The sequence below is a fragment of the Schistocerca americana genome, chromosome 1 (genome assembly GCF_021461395.2).
Source record: "Schistocerca americana isolate TAMUIC-IGC-003095 chromosome 1, iqSchAmer2.1, whole genome shotgun sequence".
NCBI lineage: Eukaryota > Metazoa > Arthropoda > Insecta > Orthoptera > Acrididae > Schistocerca > Schistocerca americana.
The window spans coordinates 872,040,700-872,060,252 of NC_060119.1; the positions used below are offsets into that span (position 1 = coordinate 872,040,700).

At 37.5% G+C, this 19,553-nt stretch overlaps 1 protein-coding gene across 1 annotated transcript in view; it reads right to left on the bottom strand.

Annotated features, from left to right (window-relative positions):
- Positions 1–4,732: 4,732 nt before the first annotated feature.
- Positions 4,733–19,553, bottom strand: part of LOC124614001 (GATOR complex protein NPRL2-like) — a 103,614-nt gene continuing 88,793 nt past the window's right edge. The window contains exon 9 of the mRNA XM_047142811.1: positions 4,733–9,055. Coding sequence (XP_046998767.1) covers positions 8,819–9,055 — 237 coding nt within the window. The 3' untranslated portion in view covers positions 4,733–8,818. The remainder of the gene's footprint in view (positions 9,056–19,553) is intronic.

Sequence of the window (19,553 nt, forward strand, 5' to 3'; positions counted from 1 at the left end):
AAAGAAAATGTCACTTTCACATTTAACAAAAAGGCAAGAGTTGTATATGCTGTTGCGAAGTACTGAACTCAACTCTGTATAAGTCACTGCCTTTCTTGTCTCTGGCACTTAGATTGTAAGGTGGCTCCATTATTGTTGCAAGCAAGATGAGTCAAAAAACATAGAATAATCCATAGCTGATAATATCGTTTGATGTGATGTCACCAATGTAGAGTAGACAGGTGAGGATGTTCTAGGCTAAATAATGGGGTGCACAAATACCATGAATCAATGCTTTATTACTAGGCATAGATACACCAGAGAACATGTGTACTACAGAAGCTCAGGATGGAATAGCACAAAGATTGTGCTGCAACAGAGCCATAGCACTGCCCAAAGAGTTACCTTATCCTACATCAAGTGATCGCTACTAGGTCACTACAAACTTATACACTACGCTACAGGGGAGCTCCAAATATTGCCATTACTATTGTGGCTCTGATAACATAATGGACCACAGAAACTTACTTTTTGTTCGTTACTTGTAAACAAGGACCCTCCAGGGTAAATGATTGCAGGATAAGAAAGTACCTTGGACCCTTACCTACACAACCACGTATGTGGTTTCAAAAAGTCAGCTTGTAAGGAAAACAGAATTAGGAATTCCCACTATCAATAACAGCATTTTTACACACAAACAAAATCACCATTTTAAAGTAAATCAAACAAAGGGGAAAGCAGTTTCAAGGTACTGTCGAACTGAAAGATTTGAATTGAGATTTACCTCTTTTTGCCAAGAGTTTTTGTTGATTTCCCCAAGATTATCTGTACAAAACTTCCAAATTTATCTCACAATGCTGAAGTTTGCACCTGTGCACACAACCATTTGTCTCATTGACAGAGAGAGGGTGGAGCAACTCTCTTATTTTTCCTCTCCAGCCCACAACATTCAGTGACATTATTAATGATTTTTCCTGCTGCACTCTGTAAAGAACTACCACTTGCCCTTCTCCGAGGAGTGGAGAGCAGTAGGAAGTGTATCTAGCACAGCCCAGGACATTGGACAAAAACTGCTTCATCACTCATCAATATAAGTATTAATATGCGACACAACATAGTACAACAATTGCTTCATGGTGGCTACATATGCAATGTTCAATATTAGATCACTGAGGTTGGCAGCAGCCACACACAAAACAATAACAGACCAAAGTTGACCGACTTCTGCTGATTCGAAGTGGGAAGCCCTCGTTCTTCTATTTGTGACCAGACCTTAGCTGAAGTGCTTCCCAACTATTTCAGCTAACATGTGAAACTTACCTAACATTATTTCAAATGTGATTGCAAAACTGTTCCTTTTTTACATATTGTTCAATACATTTATGCAGTTCCCAGAAGGACTATAGGGCAGTGGACATATTGCAAGGACATCCCCCATCTACACATTATACAAAAGCTGGTGTTGAGAAGAAGGATCTAGATGGCATGGGTCGTGAAGCAGTGGGGGATCTACTTTGCACAGCATGTATGTTGGAGCTGTCAGACACCAAGGTTAACACCAGAGCACTCACCCTCACTTTTGATGGGGATTCACTTCCCGCAAAATTCAAAATTATAGTATACTGTTGTGAAGTGAAGCGATATTCCCCACCATTGATGCAGTGCTGTTAAGTTCAAATGGCTCTGAGCACTATGAGACTTAACGTCTGGGGTCATCAGTCCCTGCTGTAAGTACCAACTCTTTGGGCATGTCTTTCCATTATATGAATAACACAATTTGTGAAGACTGGTTGACCGCTTCATAAAAACCCACCTTATGAGCAACCATATTTCTATCTCAATTGTGAAAGAAACATGTTCCCATATTCCCAAAATGTGCTACCCTTATTAAGGGACATAAAATACAGGAACTTAAAGTCTCTGATCACCTCTGACATTTTGAGGCTCAGAAAAAGTATGACATCTGTTCAAAAAATACAGGAACTTTGTCCACAAAATTTTTCTGCACTTACCTTTTAATTATTGTGCATGGCCTCCTTTGAAATACTCCCCTCCACAACTGATACACCAATGCCAATACCATTTCCACTTCCAGAAGCAGTCTTTGTATACCTCTTGCTGTATTACGTGAAGCACCATCTGTTAATTTTCTTTCATCTTGTCTATCATTGCAAATCTTCACCCCTTCAACAGGATTTTCAACTTTGGAAATGAAAAAAAAGTCCATAAGAGTCAAGTCTGGAGAGTCCGCAGGGTGACGCAGAACAGTGATTTTGTTTTTTGTGCAACAGTCATGCACCAATAGGGATGAATGTGCAGGTACATTGTCGTGAGGCAAGAGCCACGAATTGTCTCACCACATTTCAGGCGGTTTCCTTCTCACATTTCCTCACAGACATCGCAACACATCCTGAAATACCATCGATTAACAGTTTGTCCCTGTGGCACGAATTCAAGATAAACTAATCCTTAAAACTCAAAGAAAACTGTCAGCATGGTTTTGAAATTGAACCTGACATGACGAGCTTTTTCTGGTCGTGGGGAACCTTTCCCAACCCTTCATGAAGATTGAATCTTGGTCAAAACATCATAACCATAGACCCACATCTCGTCACCAGTTACAATTCTCTTAAGGAACATCTCATTCTCATTTGCACAATCCAAAAGCTCTTCACATATTGTGAGGTGAAGGTCTTTCTGCTTGACTCATCAGCTGTGGAACGAACTTGGCAGTAACACGATGCATTCCAAGGTGCTGTGTCAGGACTTTATGACATGATCCAACTGAAATGTTGAATTCTTTTGCAATCTCTTGGACAGTTAGTTTTTGATTGTCACTCACAATTTCATTGATGTCTCTGACATGAGCATCTTCGGTGGACAATGAAGGGCGTCCTGAACGAGGGTCATCTTTAACTTCCGTTCTGCCATTTTTAAACTGAGTGAACCATTTATAACGCTGAGTACTGCTAACGCATTGTTACTGTATGCTTCTTGGATCATTTGGCATGTTTCTGTAAAGGTTTTCTCGAGTTTCGCACAAAATTTAATGCAGGTGCATAGCTCCTTTAACTTTGCCATCTCGTAATTCGCAAACTGTGTGCCACAACGTTCTGCTCAACAGTGTCGGAAGTTCCATGCGGCAAAATTACGTATGTTCCAGAATTTTTTGAACACACCTCATATAACCACTTCTAATATCATCCCAGTGGTACTGACTTTTGCCACTATTGTGGCCAGGTCATCAGCAGTACCTCAAGTATTTACTCCCTCCATGCTCTCAACATCGACCTCTGGTAGTAATGTCAGTAAATTCATCTATGGGATGAATCCTTTTGCAGCTGCTGCAGCACCATCTACGGGACTTTGACTCCTCGCACCTAGTTAGAGAAGCAGCATCATCCTCTGGTATCTACTAGTGTTAGTCTCTCATTGTCTTGACCAAAAGGAAAGAGTGTTGGCTATTTTGAGTATTTTCACTCACTGTTAAGGAATTATCTTTTGTGGCAAGGCATCTGCAACAAATAAAGTGTTCATTCAAAAGAAACAATCAGTAAGAATATTGTTTAAAGTAGATAACATTACATCTGGTGGAAATCTTTTTAAGCAACTTTGAATTATTACACAGACCACCCAGTACATTTAGTTCTTAATGGTTTTTGTTGCTGATGATGAAAATGACCTTTGGAGTAATTGTTTTTTACACAGTCCAGCAAAGAGAGACAAAAATAATTTTCATGTAGACTTTGCCTCCTTGTCTAGGGTTCAGAATGGAAGTCTGGTGGGAAGATATTCAACAAGCTTCTGTCTAACATAACAAAAACTTGAGAATCCTTATCATTTCAAAAGAAAATCAAGGACATATCTCAACCTGCTCTTTCTGTAATTTATCTGCATATCTAAATTCACAGATTTAAGAAGTTCTGTTAGGGCCAGTAGCAATGTTTGCTATAAAGCAACATACAAGCAGTAGCATACTGTAAATAGGACTCAGTAATTACAGATTTGGGAAAATATTTACTTTGAAAAATAGCATTGTAAAAAAAGCATTTATTAAGCTACTAATAGCAGCTAAACTAAATAGTAAAACTGAGCATGTAGTAGCTTTTTTCAAAGTAGCAACTTTCTTACTAATTTGCTCCATTAAATTCAGGTAGTATGTGTGAATAGCATTAAGCAGTTTATTGATACATTATTGTTAATATAGTACAAGGCTTAACTTTGTATGCGTTCTATACCTTCTTTAACATACAACTTGACACATCACATTCCTGAAGATTCTTCTTCTTGATAGGATCTACAGAATGCAATGAATGAATGAATGAATAAGTGACTGAATTAATATAACTCGGGAACATCCAGCAGACTGAGTAGCACAGTCGATAGAGCATTTGCCCAGGAAAGGCAGAGACTCTGAAGACATGTGTTGGTTCAACAGACAGTTTTAATCTGTCAGGAAGTTTCAGCATCCGTGCCCGTTACTAAATTGCCACATTCACAAGACGAACAAAGATCACACGCATTCACAGCATAATAACTGTCAACATATATCACCTCGACCATAGCAAGAATATATTTGTTGACTGCCAATAGTCAGTTGTTCTCTGCCACTAATCCAGGATGAGAATTCTATTGCATAACAGGCCTAAATGTTTAAGTCATTGGTACTATCTGAAAAAATGAATCTAGAAGAACATAAAACGTGAATATGTAGTCAAATGGTATTCATTTAAAACAGGCAAAGAATTTAGTCGCACTTGACAAGCAAGATTAGATTTTAATATTTGCATAGGGTTTATGATAGAACATATACAAGAGTAAGATAGTTTATTTTCTCTTCTAATTCATCATTGTTCAGACTTGACATTGTTTTAAATGCAAATTTTGGAGTATGAAGCTCTATTTGCAACAGCAGCAAACAAAACACATTCACTTATGCCCAATGACTGATTTAGAATACAAAACATATGGCACACAAAAATTGAGCAAACATGATAAAAATATTCCAAGAGAGATGATATTGCTAACATAACTGGTAACAACACAATATTATTGTAATAACATGAAAATATTAACTATGATTAGTAAACACAAACATTATTTCAACAATAATTAAAGCTCATCCCCTGTGTAAATTAAAAAATCTCAACACGTACTGTACATTTAAAAGCCATTCAGAAAAATTTCTTTTCAGGTATGATTGTAAATTATTTTTAACACTCTTAAGTCTTTCTCATCTAAGACAGTTGTAAATGAAATATGAAATTTTGAAGTTAGAACTATATCTAGACACATAATGAACAAGCTGCCCAGTAAAAAAGTTTTGCCAATACTGCACACTCTGCATTATCCTTCATGTAATTTAATAAGGTAACTGGACACATCGATGAATTATGGAAATGGCAAAATATGCACATTTTTGAATAAAATGTTTTGTAACTACTAGTAGATACCACGATTTTTTTTTTTTACCTACTAATTTACAAGAAAGCGTAACTTGAAAGGTTTACAAACTTGATCTATTTTGTAAAATTTAAAGGTTGACCATTTGATATTCAAAACATATATTTCACAATACATCTTGCTGTTGTGATAATACCCACAAAAATTAAGAAGTTTTATAGTAAATTGGGATATAATAATTAACAAATGATGAAATTTCTCATGTGAGAGGTTTGTTGGTAGCTGCAGCAGTTCTTTTTTGGTCCGTGTTTTCAGTTTCTGCTAATAGTTCATTGTGCAATCTTTATGTTTCAGTTTTAAATCTTTTTGTCTCTTTATTTTAGATTTAGTCCATCTATGTTTTCAAAACACAACAACCTTGAAAAATATATGCGCTTTAAGCTGTTCTGTACTGAATGTTTTCATTTACTGACAAAAATAAAACACTTTCTTGTCAGTCACCAATAGGGCAGAAATAACTGGGACTAGGCTCTAAAACTGAAGATCTATTTTCGTCAGCAGCTCCTGCTTTAGTGCCTGTATAAGATGTATAAAAATCACCACAAACTGCACTGGAAATGGAATAATGTGGAAGCAGAAACCACGCACTGTAACCGCTATGGTAGTCATGGGAGAACACTCGTGGAGGTAGTTGCTAATATGAAATGTAAAAGAGAGTAACTACCCTGTTTCTGCAATCTCTTTACTGGGTGCAGACTCCATCTTGAGATGTTGATGGTTACCCATATTTTCTTATTATCCTCATTCTGCATTAAAACTGTTTGGATGAAAATACCTCTGTCCAACTTTTAAAATCTTTCAAAACAAACATGAAAAACCAGTTAAATGAGTATGAAATTACACAAGTCAAAGCTTAATGAATAGTTATCCAGGAACAAAATTGCTGAAAGTAAGACATTCAGCAGATTCTATTTTCTTTCATAAAACATTTGATGAATTAATGGGTCTAGCAGTATTTATTTATTTACACGGTAATTGTATTTTAATGTCACTAATATTTAAAGCCATCCTCCTCTCACAATAATTCAATGTTATTTATCTGGTAGTTAAACAACATATTGTTTAACATATAACATGAATACAATATGCAACAAAAATATGTATATATAGTAAAGAATTTGTATCATATAAAATATAGTTTATGAAAATATTCACTGAGATTGATTATATCTATTTGTAAAATATATATTACACTGACTCAAAATTACTTTCTTCTCATACTAACTTTCACTCAAAGATTTCTGAGCTTGTGTGGCATATGCGAACAGCCACAGCAAAGTATCTAGACAAGCATTACTAACATCAGTTTTCTTGTGATGCCTGTCTAAATACACCTTCAACAGAAATAAGAACATGACTAGCTCAATATATAATTATTTGTACTCTAATGGAATATTATTTGTACATTGCAAGATAGCATTTTTCGTAACAGTTTTTCCAAGATGCTTCTGTTTAAAGCACATAGAAGTATTTATAATTCCACCTAAATGTGAAATACAATTCATTTAACTTATAAGGTTAGCTTTTTAGTATCCTCTACTGTATCATTAGACAGAGTAGAAACAATAAAAACAGTGCTGTGTGGCATCAGTAATGACTAAATAAACCAGTCACAAATGATGATGAAAGCATACACATAATCTAAGCAATAAAACTATGCTCAGAGATACATCATTTATTAAATCGCTACTCAAGAAAATATTGCACATATGTTTAAAAAATCTGGAACCTCCTCCAGATAACACCCCATAAAAGCATCATCATATCGTGAAAATGATCTGGTCCTTGAATATTGCAGCCAAACGTCATTATTTAGAACCTATCACACATCTAGTGATAACTTTGTCATTAACTGCATTTACAACTTTTTTTCCAGCTCAAATTTATGCTCCACCATTCCATTCACATATTTACAAGTAATTAAAAATATAACTGAAAATGCCTCACACTATTAGAGAACAACAATATTCAAGGCTTTTTGATTTGATAAAATTGCTTATTACTTACACCTGTAACATCCATCCTGGGATGGCAAACAAGCAAATATTACGATAAAGACATGTTTTGTCACAGATGGGCAATTCAAAATTACACAAGTTTGAAATATGTGCTCATTTCAAATTATGTCTACTGAATTGACTGATTATTGTGAACTTAAAATTAAATTAAAATTCTTGGTCAAGGTCTTGTCAATTATTTATGTAAATAGCTGTTGTGTTGCACTCCCAAGTGTAATTGACCATTTAAAGAAAAGATCAGTCTCAATGCATATGCTACTTTCAATGTAAAATCAAATAAACATATGACAAAGTGGAAGGCAACATAATCACAAATAAAATTTATATATAGTAGTAAGTGAAGATGAATCTTTTAATGTAGTATGTCATATTACTAGTTCCAACCATTAGCGAGTTATGAAATTGCCACCTTCTGTTGCAAGCTAATCATTGATCCGTAAAGTAACTACAATGTGATACAGAGCTGACCCTCCCTTGTCAAAGGAGGCTATATGAATTCTCTGTAAACAAAACCGGTTACATAATACAATGCTGCACACACAGCTGCAAGGCAAAAAGTCAGATGACAGTCATAACAGCTCTGATATTACTGCATGCCCCTCCACTAACAGGTAAAGCAGCTATTCCTTATCTAATATGGCTTTCAACAGTGATCAAAGACAACAGCAAAATACGTTGTGATCCTTCACTGAAACTTTGATCTTGCTATTTTATTATAACATATTGTAAATCATTATTTTTTCCAGATTTCTCATCTTTTGAATAATTTATCATTTTTAATGCTACTATGTCATATGAACAATAATAGTGTCACACATGTCTTGTAATATTCCCTCTGTCTTAAGGGAAAAAAAGCCCTTGGTAACTGCCATAAAAATCAGTCCATTCAGTTTCTGAAATTTGCTTGCTGCCATACCTCAAGACAGCTCTCATTTGTGCCACACACATTAGTAATATTAATTTCATCCAATAAACAGTTAGCAATCTTCATAGAAGCATCTAACTCAACAGCTGAATGTGCCAAATTTTTTGGAGTTAGTGTACTGACATGAGATGGCCAACCAAGTATACACCTCAACAATTAATGTCCTCAGTTCTCCAACATTTATGTTCTAATTATTGCAATCATTGTTCTCATGTACAAATTTGATGTCAGTATGATCTTTCTGTGGTAACAGTACTACCACAGAAGCAAGCAACAAAGAGGAAATAATTATCAACAAAAACTGGATTTCACGATAGCCTGAAGAACTAAAGACTGTGGCTCAACATCTGTGTAAGCTGTTTAACAACTGTTGGCACAGACTCAAAATAAATTCTTAAACACAAAACTTTCATAGCTTCTTAGGATTCCAAGTTTACTTCCAAATGACTGCAATCCCTGGATCCTGATCAAGTTCTTCTTCCAGCTGCAGGGTGCTAATGCCTAGAGAACAACAGATCTCATCTTCACACGAGACACCAGTGAATACCATTGGAATGTGCTGAGGTCGCTCCTCTTGCCGCTGTTGATAGGGCTGGTATTGCTGGGATCGAGTCTGTGATAAGCTGGAGGCAGAACTTGAACACTCTGATGCCAAAATGTGCACTGGAAACTGTAACATGAAACAATTGCATCAGTTAGGAATTGCAAAAATATTGCATTACAAACATATAATGATAGATTATTAGTCAGTGAATGAAAGAAATGCTTGAAAAAGGTATGGAATCTTGTGGATTCAAGCAAACATTCTGAAGCTCAGTGGCATTTTTAATTTCCAGTTTTCAAACTTTTTACTTGTCGTCTCAGTTAATCAGTCTGCCATTGTGAAAATTTGGGAAAGGTGTTTAATTGTCAGACTGTTCTCAATTTTTTCCTCTGTTCTCTCTAGCTCTTGCATTTCCTCTGAAGTTTCTTCTTTTTTGAGTGTTGTCGGTCACTTTAACATACAATTCTGTACTGCTGACTTGAAGTTATGGATTTCCCAAAAGGCACAACTGTTAAACCACTCTAGACTCCATCTCTACTCCTGCTTCCTTGCGGAAAATGTTTTCTTCCAGTCATCAATAGTCATTTATGCACAGATACCAAATATCCATTGGTAAAGTTTGTCTTCTGTATAATTGTACATGTAAATAGTGAGGCCCCAAATAATGGGAAAGAAATCCGCACTTCCAGCTTCACACACTATGAAGCTGTAGCCCCTTCAGGTCACAAGTACGCAGCAGGGATAGCAAATTTATTTCATGTTTCTATTCTTATAGTAGAGATAATGAGGATCTTTCTAACAATAATCATATTACAATGTGCAATAAAACTCAAAATTGCAACCAAGTTACAGCAGATACTAGCGAGATTTGCCAAAGTAAGTATGCAATTATTATTTGGCATATTAAAGTAACAGGGAGATTAGAAAGGAGACTGAGGGTATTTCTCACAACATACAGTGTGTTGGTGTGGAGCATGAAGAAAGGAAATAATTTTTAAAAATCCGTTCTTGTAAATAAGGAAAAATGGTACATTAGTAACCAAATTAAGGAACCTACAAAAGAAAATATATGTGACAAATTTTGGGCACTGGCACATGGAGAAGCATGATAGTAGAATTTACACCTTATATTGTTTGTTTTATACACTATCATGCATCATACAATATTCAATTTTGATAGCTGTCCATACCTACATAGCAAAAAAGTTTTAATAAATGTTTAGGCCTGCCTACCAAAATTAAACTTTGGATAGAACAAGCAGTAATGGAGAAAGTTCACACTATGATAGAGGAGGACAGTGTTGACTCAACAAAGATATGTCTTTCCATGCCTGCTGTACACCACCTGATTGAAAGAACCCCGACACCTTTATGCAATGTGGAATTGACCATTAGACATCACAAGAGGCACACCTGCCAGTGTAAAAGGAGATGGGGAGCAATATGTTGTCAGCAGAGAAACAGTAACAGCAGAATGTATCGGTCATGAGAGCTCAGTGACTTTGAACATGGACTAGACATCGCCTGAATAACAAATATATAAGGGACATTTCAACCATTCTGCCCACATCAACTTTTGGTGATACGACTGAACTGGAAATGCAAATCACAGCTAAACCAAGACCAGGCAAATCTCATGTACTGATAAGCAGGGACTGTCAAGCACTGCATTGGATAGTTGTAAAACATCACATGAAATTAGTAAAATAAATCACTGGTGAGGTCTGAACTGGTACCAGCAGTCAGCTAGGACAATGAAATGGAAATGAGCGTTTGGCGTCATTGGCCAGTACGCCCCTTAATGGGCAGATCTGGCTGCCTTGGCGCAGGTCTTATTACATTCGACGCCACATTGGGCGACCTGCACACCAGATGGGGATGAAATGATGATGAAGATAACACAACACCCAGACCTTGAGCGGAGAAAATCCCCCGACCCAGCCAGGAATCGAATCCAGGCCCCTTAGGATGGCAGTCCGTCATGCTGACCATTCGGCTAGCGGGGCGGAGTAGCTATCTCAATGACTGTGTGTTAGAGAGCTAAAAATAAAAGGATACAACAGTCAAATAGCTCATAATAAGCCACACATTTCTGTAGTCAATGCTAAGTGACACTTGAGGTGATCAATTTTTCCACAGACCTCAGTGTTCAACATCACCACCATCTCTGATTTTGGATCCTGAGGAAGAATGGGCTGCCATTCCTCCACAAACATACAGACACCTCACTGAAAGTGTTCCCTGCAGCATTCAAGCCATCATAAGGTCGATGATAGACACACCGCATATCAACATCGGCTAATATGTGTCTGGATACTTTTGATCAGGTAGTGTACACATACTAGCTTAGCTATAAGCAATTTTCCAGAAGGGAATATTCTGCTGCTCCCAATTGCTAATCCTGTTCCACTGAGCAAAAATTTAGAGTCTGTGCAAAATTTGTACTTAACCACACTGTTGCTAGGCAATCCTAAAACATCTTGAAATTTGAAAATAGTGCGTGCCGTAAGTGATAATCTCTCCCCCATCTTCACTATTTCCTGTTTCATTCCAAGAGAAAATTATGGGAACATATCAAAACCATCACAATATTCATTAAAACAAAATTCTGAACCTTACCTTAAAAAAATATTTTGCTAAAAGTTCTGAGAAATGTTAAAAATTTATGAAAATATGTTTTTGTTAATAATGCAAACAACTTCTATAAGAGATAATAAAGCACACAACTTCTACAAGAGAAATAAGATTTTACTAACAACTTCTTTTCTGTTAAATCATAATGGGAATCCTTTGAAAGCTGCCATGTCTGGACCAGAAGTTGAACTATCAGCGAGTTGAAACAGCTCCTCAGGACTAAACTAAAATTGTGATGATGGCAAGAGAGGTCATGGTTAAACAACTTCTCTTGATTTCTACAGCCTCTGTTTATTGAACTCTGTTACTAGTTGGCACTCATAACCAAGTGCCTGAATTTTGCAGGTTATACCCCATTTATCCAGAGTTTAATAAATATCTTTGGTTTGCTCTTCTACTTTGTTGTTAACCACCCCAGGCACAGGATATGCTTTGTTGGAGCTCCACATTTTACTATTTTGAGTGCTTCAGTGTTATTCTTAGGTTAACATGGGGAGTTTGTCCAATAAGGATTACTATGCATAGTGCAGTATCTTGCCAGTACACAGCCAGCTACCACAGAGTTACCAGTACACAGTGTGTGTACTTGAGTGGTGTGGTGGGCTCTGCCATTCATTTTTCCACACCAAAACAACTATCCATTGTCGATATCTATTGGGAGTTAACCTCTGTCTATGTGGAATGCCATTCGAATGGTTTGACACTGGCATGTACCCATTCGAATGGTTTGACACTGGCATGTACCCATTCGAATGGTTTGACACTGGCATGTACAATTCGTGGAATGGCACGAAGATGTGCATTATGAACAATGCACACGGAGGCCCACTACAGCAACATGTGATGATGACATTATTGCAATTGGCAGTGCTGTGGAGGAAGATCATCACATTACCATTGACACAATCCTAATGTAGCTACCTTCCCAGGCTGCAACTGGATGTTCATGGATCACAAAGATCCTAACAGACCATAATCGGTATCTCAAAATCTGTGCAAGATGTGTGCCACATCTGTTGAGTGATGTCCAGAAGCAGCAATCGATAGATTCAGCCAGAATGCATCAGAGAGAGGGAGATCTGCTCTTCAAATGGGCTGTCACTGGGGATGGGACATAGGTCCATCACTCAACCTCTGAGAGAAAATGTCAGGGCATGGTGTGGAAGAAACCCGGAAAAAAGCTTAAAAAAAGTCATGCATTCAGTGGGAAAAATTATGACAACCATCTTTTGGAACTGTCAGGGGATTTTGTTCATTCACTACCTACCTCACAACACCACAATTAAAGGAGAAATCTGTGAGCTGCCATCAAAAGAAAATGTTTTGGACTTTTGTCTCCTAAAGTTCTCTTCCTTTGTGAGAATACTGTGCCTCATAAAGCTCAAATGACCCAAGCAGAGCTCAAAAGATTCAACTGGGAAGTGTCCCCATGCCCTCCATATTCACCAGGTCTTGTCCCAAGTGATTTTCAAATATTCCCCCATCTCAAAGGGCATCTTCAGCACAAATGATGAAGTCACATCACAGGTGAACAGCTGGTTACAAGCAGAAGACTAAAGTTTTGTCACATTACCAGTAATTCTTGAAACAGCATGGCAACTATGTAGAAAAGTAACACAATCACTGTAAGCATCAATAAAATTATGAAGGTGAATCAAATACAAATGTAATTTTTGTTACTGGGCGTCAACAATTGGTAGGACCGGACCCACACTTCTAGTATTGTTGGGTGGAGCTTCTGGGAGTGAGAAGAGCCAGCTGTCACATACTTCCCACAGCACTGTCAGTAACACTATGTCAGAGCAGCAGGTGCACCCCTACGCTGTGCAACTCATAATTATAACATTTCTTGATCGTGAAGGTGTTCAAGCAATGAAAATTTTCCAGAGATTGGCTGCATTGCTTGGTTATCAAACACAGTCAAGGTCATGTGTGTTTGCCTAGCATAAAGAGTTCAAGGAAGGATGAGACTGTATGGTAAATCAGCAATATGATCACCATCATTGAGCCAGCATTACAGACAAAAACATTTGTGCAGTTTGAGGCATTCTCGAAGGTAATCGACAAGCAATAGCATCATAAATTACAGAATGGTCAGAATAAGTTATGGGAGCTGTCAAGCCATCATCACAAATGACCTACAGTTCTGTAATAGCGTTCGATATGCGTTGTTTGCCGAAATCACAAACTGAGAATTTTCAAAGTTTGTCAGAGTCTTACAGCAAGGTTTGCAAAAGAAGATGATGCATTTTTTAGTTGGATCATCAGCTGCAACAAAACATGGGGCAACAGTACACTCCCAGTTTCTTTTGTCCAGGCATTACATGCATTACTTACATTCATCTGGTGAGAACTGCCCATTTTAAAAGCCAGTAATTGAGATTTGTTGACATTCACCTTGAAGCACTGATCTTTGAAGTACTTGATTAATTCTGTTATCCCACTAATAGCAAAAGATTCAAGCTCCTTATGTTCTCTACAATGGAATAAGATTGCTCAGCTTGTAATATGGGAGTTAATGGGTTGTGCAATTTGTTGACATAACAGATGTCCCTCCTAATTACGAGGGCCGTTCAGAAAGTAACCTCCGGTTGATTTAAAAAAATACACCAAGTTAAATAAAAATATTTTAATATATACATCTTACAACTACATCTTTGCACTTTTTTTCTACATAGTCTCCATAGTGATTGAGGCACTTATCGTATCTCTTCACAAGCTTTGAAATTCCTTCTGCATAAAAATCACCCGCTTGTGCCTGGAGCCAGCCTGTGACCGCATCTTTGAGCTCTTCGTCGTCATCAAACCGCTGTGACCCGAGCCATTTCTTCAAATGCATGAAGAGGTGATAATCACTTGGTGCCAGGTCTGGGCTGTAAGGTGGATGGTTGATAACGTCCCACTTGAAGGACTCAAGAAGGGCCGTTGTTCTGCGAGCAGAGTGAGGACGGGCGTTATCGTGCAAAAAAACGATACCGGAAGTCAGCATACCACGGCGTTTGTTCTGTATAGCCCGTCGTAACTTTTTTATTGTTTCACAGTACACGTCTTGATTAATGGTCGTACCACGTTCCATGAATTCAACCAGCAACACCCCTTTAGCATCCCAAAACACCGTTGCCATCAGTTTTCTGGCAGAAAAATCTTGCGAGGCTTTTCTCGGTTTGGTAGGCGAATTTGAATGTGCCCACATCTTTGATTGTTCTTTTGTCTCAGGGTTCACGTACTTAATCCAGGTTTCGTCACCGGTCACGATTCTGTTTAACAATGGTTCTCCTTCGTCCTCATAACGTGACAGAAAGTCTAATGCAGAGGCCATTCTTTGAGTTTTGTGGTGGTCGGTAAGAATTTTGGGCACCCATCGTGCACAGAACTTACGGTAACCCAATATTGCTGTCACTATCTCGTACAAGAGAGTCTTAGAAATCTGTGGAAAACCAGTAGACAACTCCGACATTGAGAAACGTCGATTTTCACGAACTTTTGCATCAACTGTCTGAACGAGCTCGTCAGTCACCAATGATGGTCTACCACTCCTCTCTTCATCATGAACGTTTTCTCGTCCACTTTTAAATAAACGTACCCATTCACGGACAAATCCTTCACTCATAACTCTTGGTCCGTACACGGCACAAAGCTCACGATGAGTAGCTGCTGCAGAATATCCTTTGGCTGTAAAAAACCTTATGACAGCACGCACTTCACATTTGGCGGGGTTTTCTATTGCAGCACACATTTCAAACTGCCACAAAAACTAAACTAGCGCAGGTACAACGTTCACTCGACCACGGCTTGATGCCGACTGACCTGTTGAGTGCGTGAACGCACAGATGGCGTCGCTCCTCCCCCCACAACACGCACTGTGACCAATCGGAGGTTACTTTCTGAACCGCCCTCGTAGATTAGATTAGATTAGATTAATACTAGTTCCATGGATCATGAATACGATATTTCGTAATGATGTGGAATGAGTCAAATTTTCCAATACATGACATAATTAAGTTAATTTAACAACATACTTAAGTTAATATAACAACTTTTTCATTTTTTGTGATTTTTTAATTAATATTTTTTTTAAAATTTATATCTAAAAATTCCTCTATGGAATAGAAGGAGTTGTCATTCAAAAATTCTTTTAATTTCTTCTTAAATACTTGCTGGTTATCTGTCAGACTTTTGATACTATTTGGTAAGTGACCAAAGACTTTAGTGCCAGTATAATTCACCCCTTTCTGTGCCAAAGTTAGATTTAATCTTGAATAGTGAAGATCATCCTTCCTCCTAGTATTGTAGTTATGCACACTGCTATTACTTTTGAATTGGGTTTGGTTGTTAATAACAAATTTCATAAGAGAGTATATATACTGAGAAGCTACTGTGAATATCCCTAGATCCTTAAATAAATGTCTGCAGGATGATCTTGGGTGGACTCCAGCTATTATTCTGATTACACGCTTTTGTGCAATAAATACTTTATTCCTCAGTGATGAATTACCCCAAAATATGATGCCATATGAAAGCAACGAGTGAAAATAGGCGTAGTAAGCTAATTTACTAAGATGTTTATCACCAAAATTTGCAATAACCCTTATTGCATAAGTAGCTGAACTCAAACGTTTCAGCAGATCATCAATGTGTTTCTTCCAATTTAATCTCTCATCAATGGACACACCTAAAAATTTGGAATATTCTACCTTAGCTATATGCTTATGATTAAGGTCTATATTTATTAATGGCGTCATACCATTCACTGTACAGAACTGTATGTACTGTGTCTTATCAAAATTCAGTGAGAGTCCGTTTACAAGGAACCACTTAGTAATTTTCTGAAAGATAGTATTGACAATTTCATCAGTTAAGTCTTGTTTGTCAGGTGTGATTACTATACTTGTATCATCAGCAAAGAGAACTAACTTTGCCTCTTCGTGAATATAGAATGGCAAGTCATTAATATATATTAAGAACAACAAAGGACCCAAGACTGTCCATTGTGGAACCCCATTCTTGATAGTTCCCCAGTTTGAGGAATGTGCTGATCTTTGCATATTATGAGAACTACTTATTTCAACTTTCTGCACTCTTCCAGTTAGGTATGAATTAAACCATTTGTGCACTGTCCCACTCATGCCACAATACTTGAGCTTGTCTAGCAGAATTTCATGATTTACACAATCAAAGGGACATCAGGCTCTTTTTCTCTGGTTTTTCGGCAGATATTTGTGATTAAATTTTTGCATTGTATAGCTGGAGTTGCCCAAACAAATGCTGCTCATACATCTTTCCTCTAATCCCAGTGTTGACACAAAGCATCAGTTTCTTTTCTTTTTAAAGTGGAATTTTATGTGCGGGTTTGATAGAGCTGTCTAAAATTAGTTTATTGCAATACTTTTTTTTTATGAAAATGTATTAACAGGGACACTAAAACATGAAGAATAACCAGTAATCCAGCAACAACAGCATCACCCAGGCCTGCACTGACTGCTACATCTATGCAACAGCACCTCTCAATCATTCCTGGACTACTGGTTATTCTTCATGTTTCACTATTCCTGTCATATACCTTGATAAAATGAATATTGCACTCAACTAATTTGGGATGACTCTATGGAATGAGCATATAAATTCTGCTTTAAAAATAATTTTGTTGTAAAAGATAACAAACCAACACTTTCTGTTAACAACTGGCATCACATGACATACATGATGAACAGTATTTGTTTGTGCTGAGTCCAGCTACCTGACAACTCTTACCAGGGACACACTGTATATGAGGAAGAGAAAGGGACCACAGACTTAGCCCTGATGTACACTTTGTATTACTGTTTCACTGGTGGATAGAAAGATTATAATTTTTTCATCAAATTTGTGTGTCAGTTTAATGCACTGCATATGATTCAACACGTATCTGCTATAAGATGCCTGATGGATCCCTGAACCGATATGACTTGTTTTATTTTATTTTTTATTTTTTATTTTTACAAGTGATGACGTGTTGTTTAATGCATCTAATGTTCTTGTCATGTCTGAAAATATATCTGCAATCTGTGTTCTGTGATCCAACAGACAGTAGACTTCATGGAAGAACTGCTGTAGTTGTGCTTAGCCCTTTTCTAAATACATACTGAGGATCTATAAGGAGTTTGAGTTTTGTAAAAAAAGGCACTAAGTTGAGACAGGATTATAGTCTCCAATATCTAACTAAAGGTGGGAATTAGTGATACTGATTCTATAGCTTGAGATATCTTCCTTAGTTCACTTTTTATAAATGGTTTCACAACATTCACTTTTAGATCAGCTGCTATTAATCATGTAGGTAAAAAGTTTTGAGATTCCATTATAAGCACATCCTGGTAATTGCAATGAATATATCACACAGAACAGGTACGAGGAAGTCCTACACGTTGATTTGCAAAAGTAATCCAACAAAGGCTTATCTTTTCCTTGCAGTTTCAGGCAAAAAGGCAAGCTCAGTATACCTGTGCAACTCCTTGGTCATCATCTGCAGACTCATGGCTATTTTGAGGAAGATATGTGGAGGCGTAGTGCATTAATGAATTTGAACTTAAGTACCTCCTTTGTTTCAATTTTATCTACAGTGATAAATTTGTAACCGCCATTTCTAGAAACAATTTATTTATTTACTTTTTTTTTTTTTTTTTTTTTTTTTTTGGGGGGGGGGTGGACGTTGGAGCAGTTGACTGTAGGAATGTTGCCACAAGTGTTGCCCAGCAATGTGTGGGTATTTTAAGTCAGCATTTTAGAAATTAGGAAAATACTTTAATATTTTTTCTGTGATGCAGCAATTTACATGATTGCATCATTCAAAGGGAATGTAACTGTCTCACATGATATCAGTAATCCACTGATCCTTTTTATAACACTTACTTGCAACAGATCAGAACTCACTAGTATTTCATTCTGCCCAATTTTTTGTCATGATATTTATTAAAAACATTAAACAGTATATACAGTGACATGAGACATTGCACATAAAGTGGAAAAAGAATCTCACTTTTGACCAACTTAAAATATTGTAAGTATATCTTTCAGCCCCCCCCCCCCCCCCACCTACCCACATGAACCACAGACCATGCCATTTGTGGAGAGGCTTGTGTGCCTCAGTGATACAGATAGCCGTACCGTAGGTGCAACCACAACGGAGTGGTATCTGTTGAGAGGCCAGACAAACATGTGGTTCCTGAAGAGGGGCAGCAGAATTTTCAGTAGTTACAAGGGCAACAGTCTGGATGATTGACTGTTGACTGATCTGGCCTTATAACACTAACCAAAATGGCCTTGCTGTGCCGATACTACGAACGGCTGAAATCAAGGGGAAACGACAGCCGTAATTTTTCCCAAGGGCATGCAGCTTTACTGCATGGTTAAATGATGATGGCGTCCTCTTGGGTAAAATACTCCGGAGGTAAAATAGTCCCCCATTCAGATCTCCAGGCGGGGACTAGTCAGGAGGACGTCGTTATCAGGAGAAAGAAAAATGGCGTTCTACAGATCGGAGTGTGCAATGTCAGATTTCTTAATTGGGCAGGAAGGTTAGAAAATTTACAAAGGGAAATGGGTAGGTTAAAGTTAGATATAGTGGGAATTAGTGAAGTTCGGTGGCACGAGGAACAAGACTCCTGGTCAGGTGAACACAGGGTTATAAATACAAAATCAAATAGGGGTAATGCAGGAGTAGTTTAATAATGAATAGGAAAACAGGAATGTGGGTAAGCTGCTACAAACAGCATAGTGAACGTATTATTATGGCCAAGACAGACACGAAGCCAACGCCTACTACAGTAGTACAAGTTTATACGTCAACTAGCTCTGCAGATGACAAAGAGATTGATGCAATGTATGATGAGATAAAAGAAATTATTCAGATAGTGAAGGGAGACAAAAATTTAATAGTCATGGGTGACTGGAACGTGATAGTAGGAAAGAAAGAGAAGGAAATATAGTAGGTGAATATGGAATGGGAGTAAGGAAT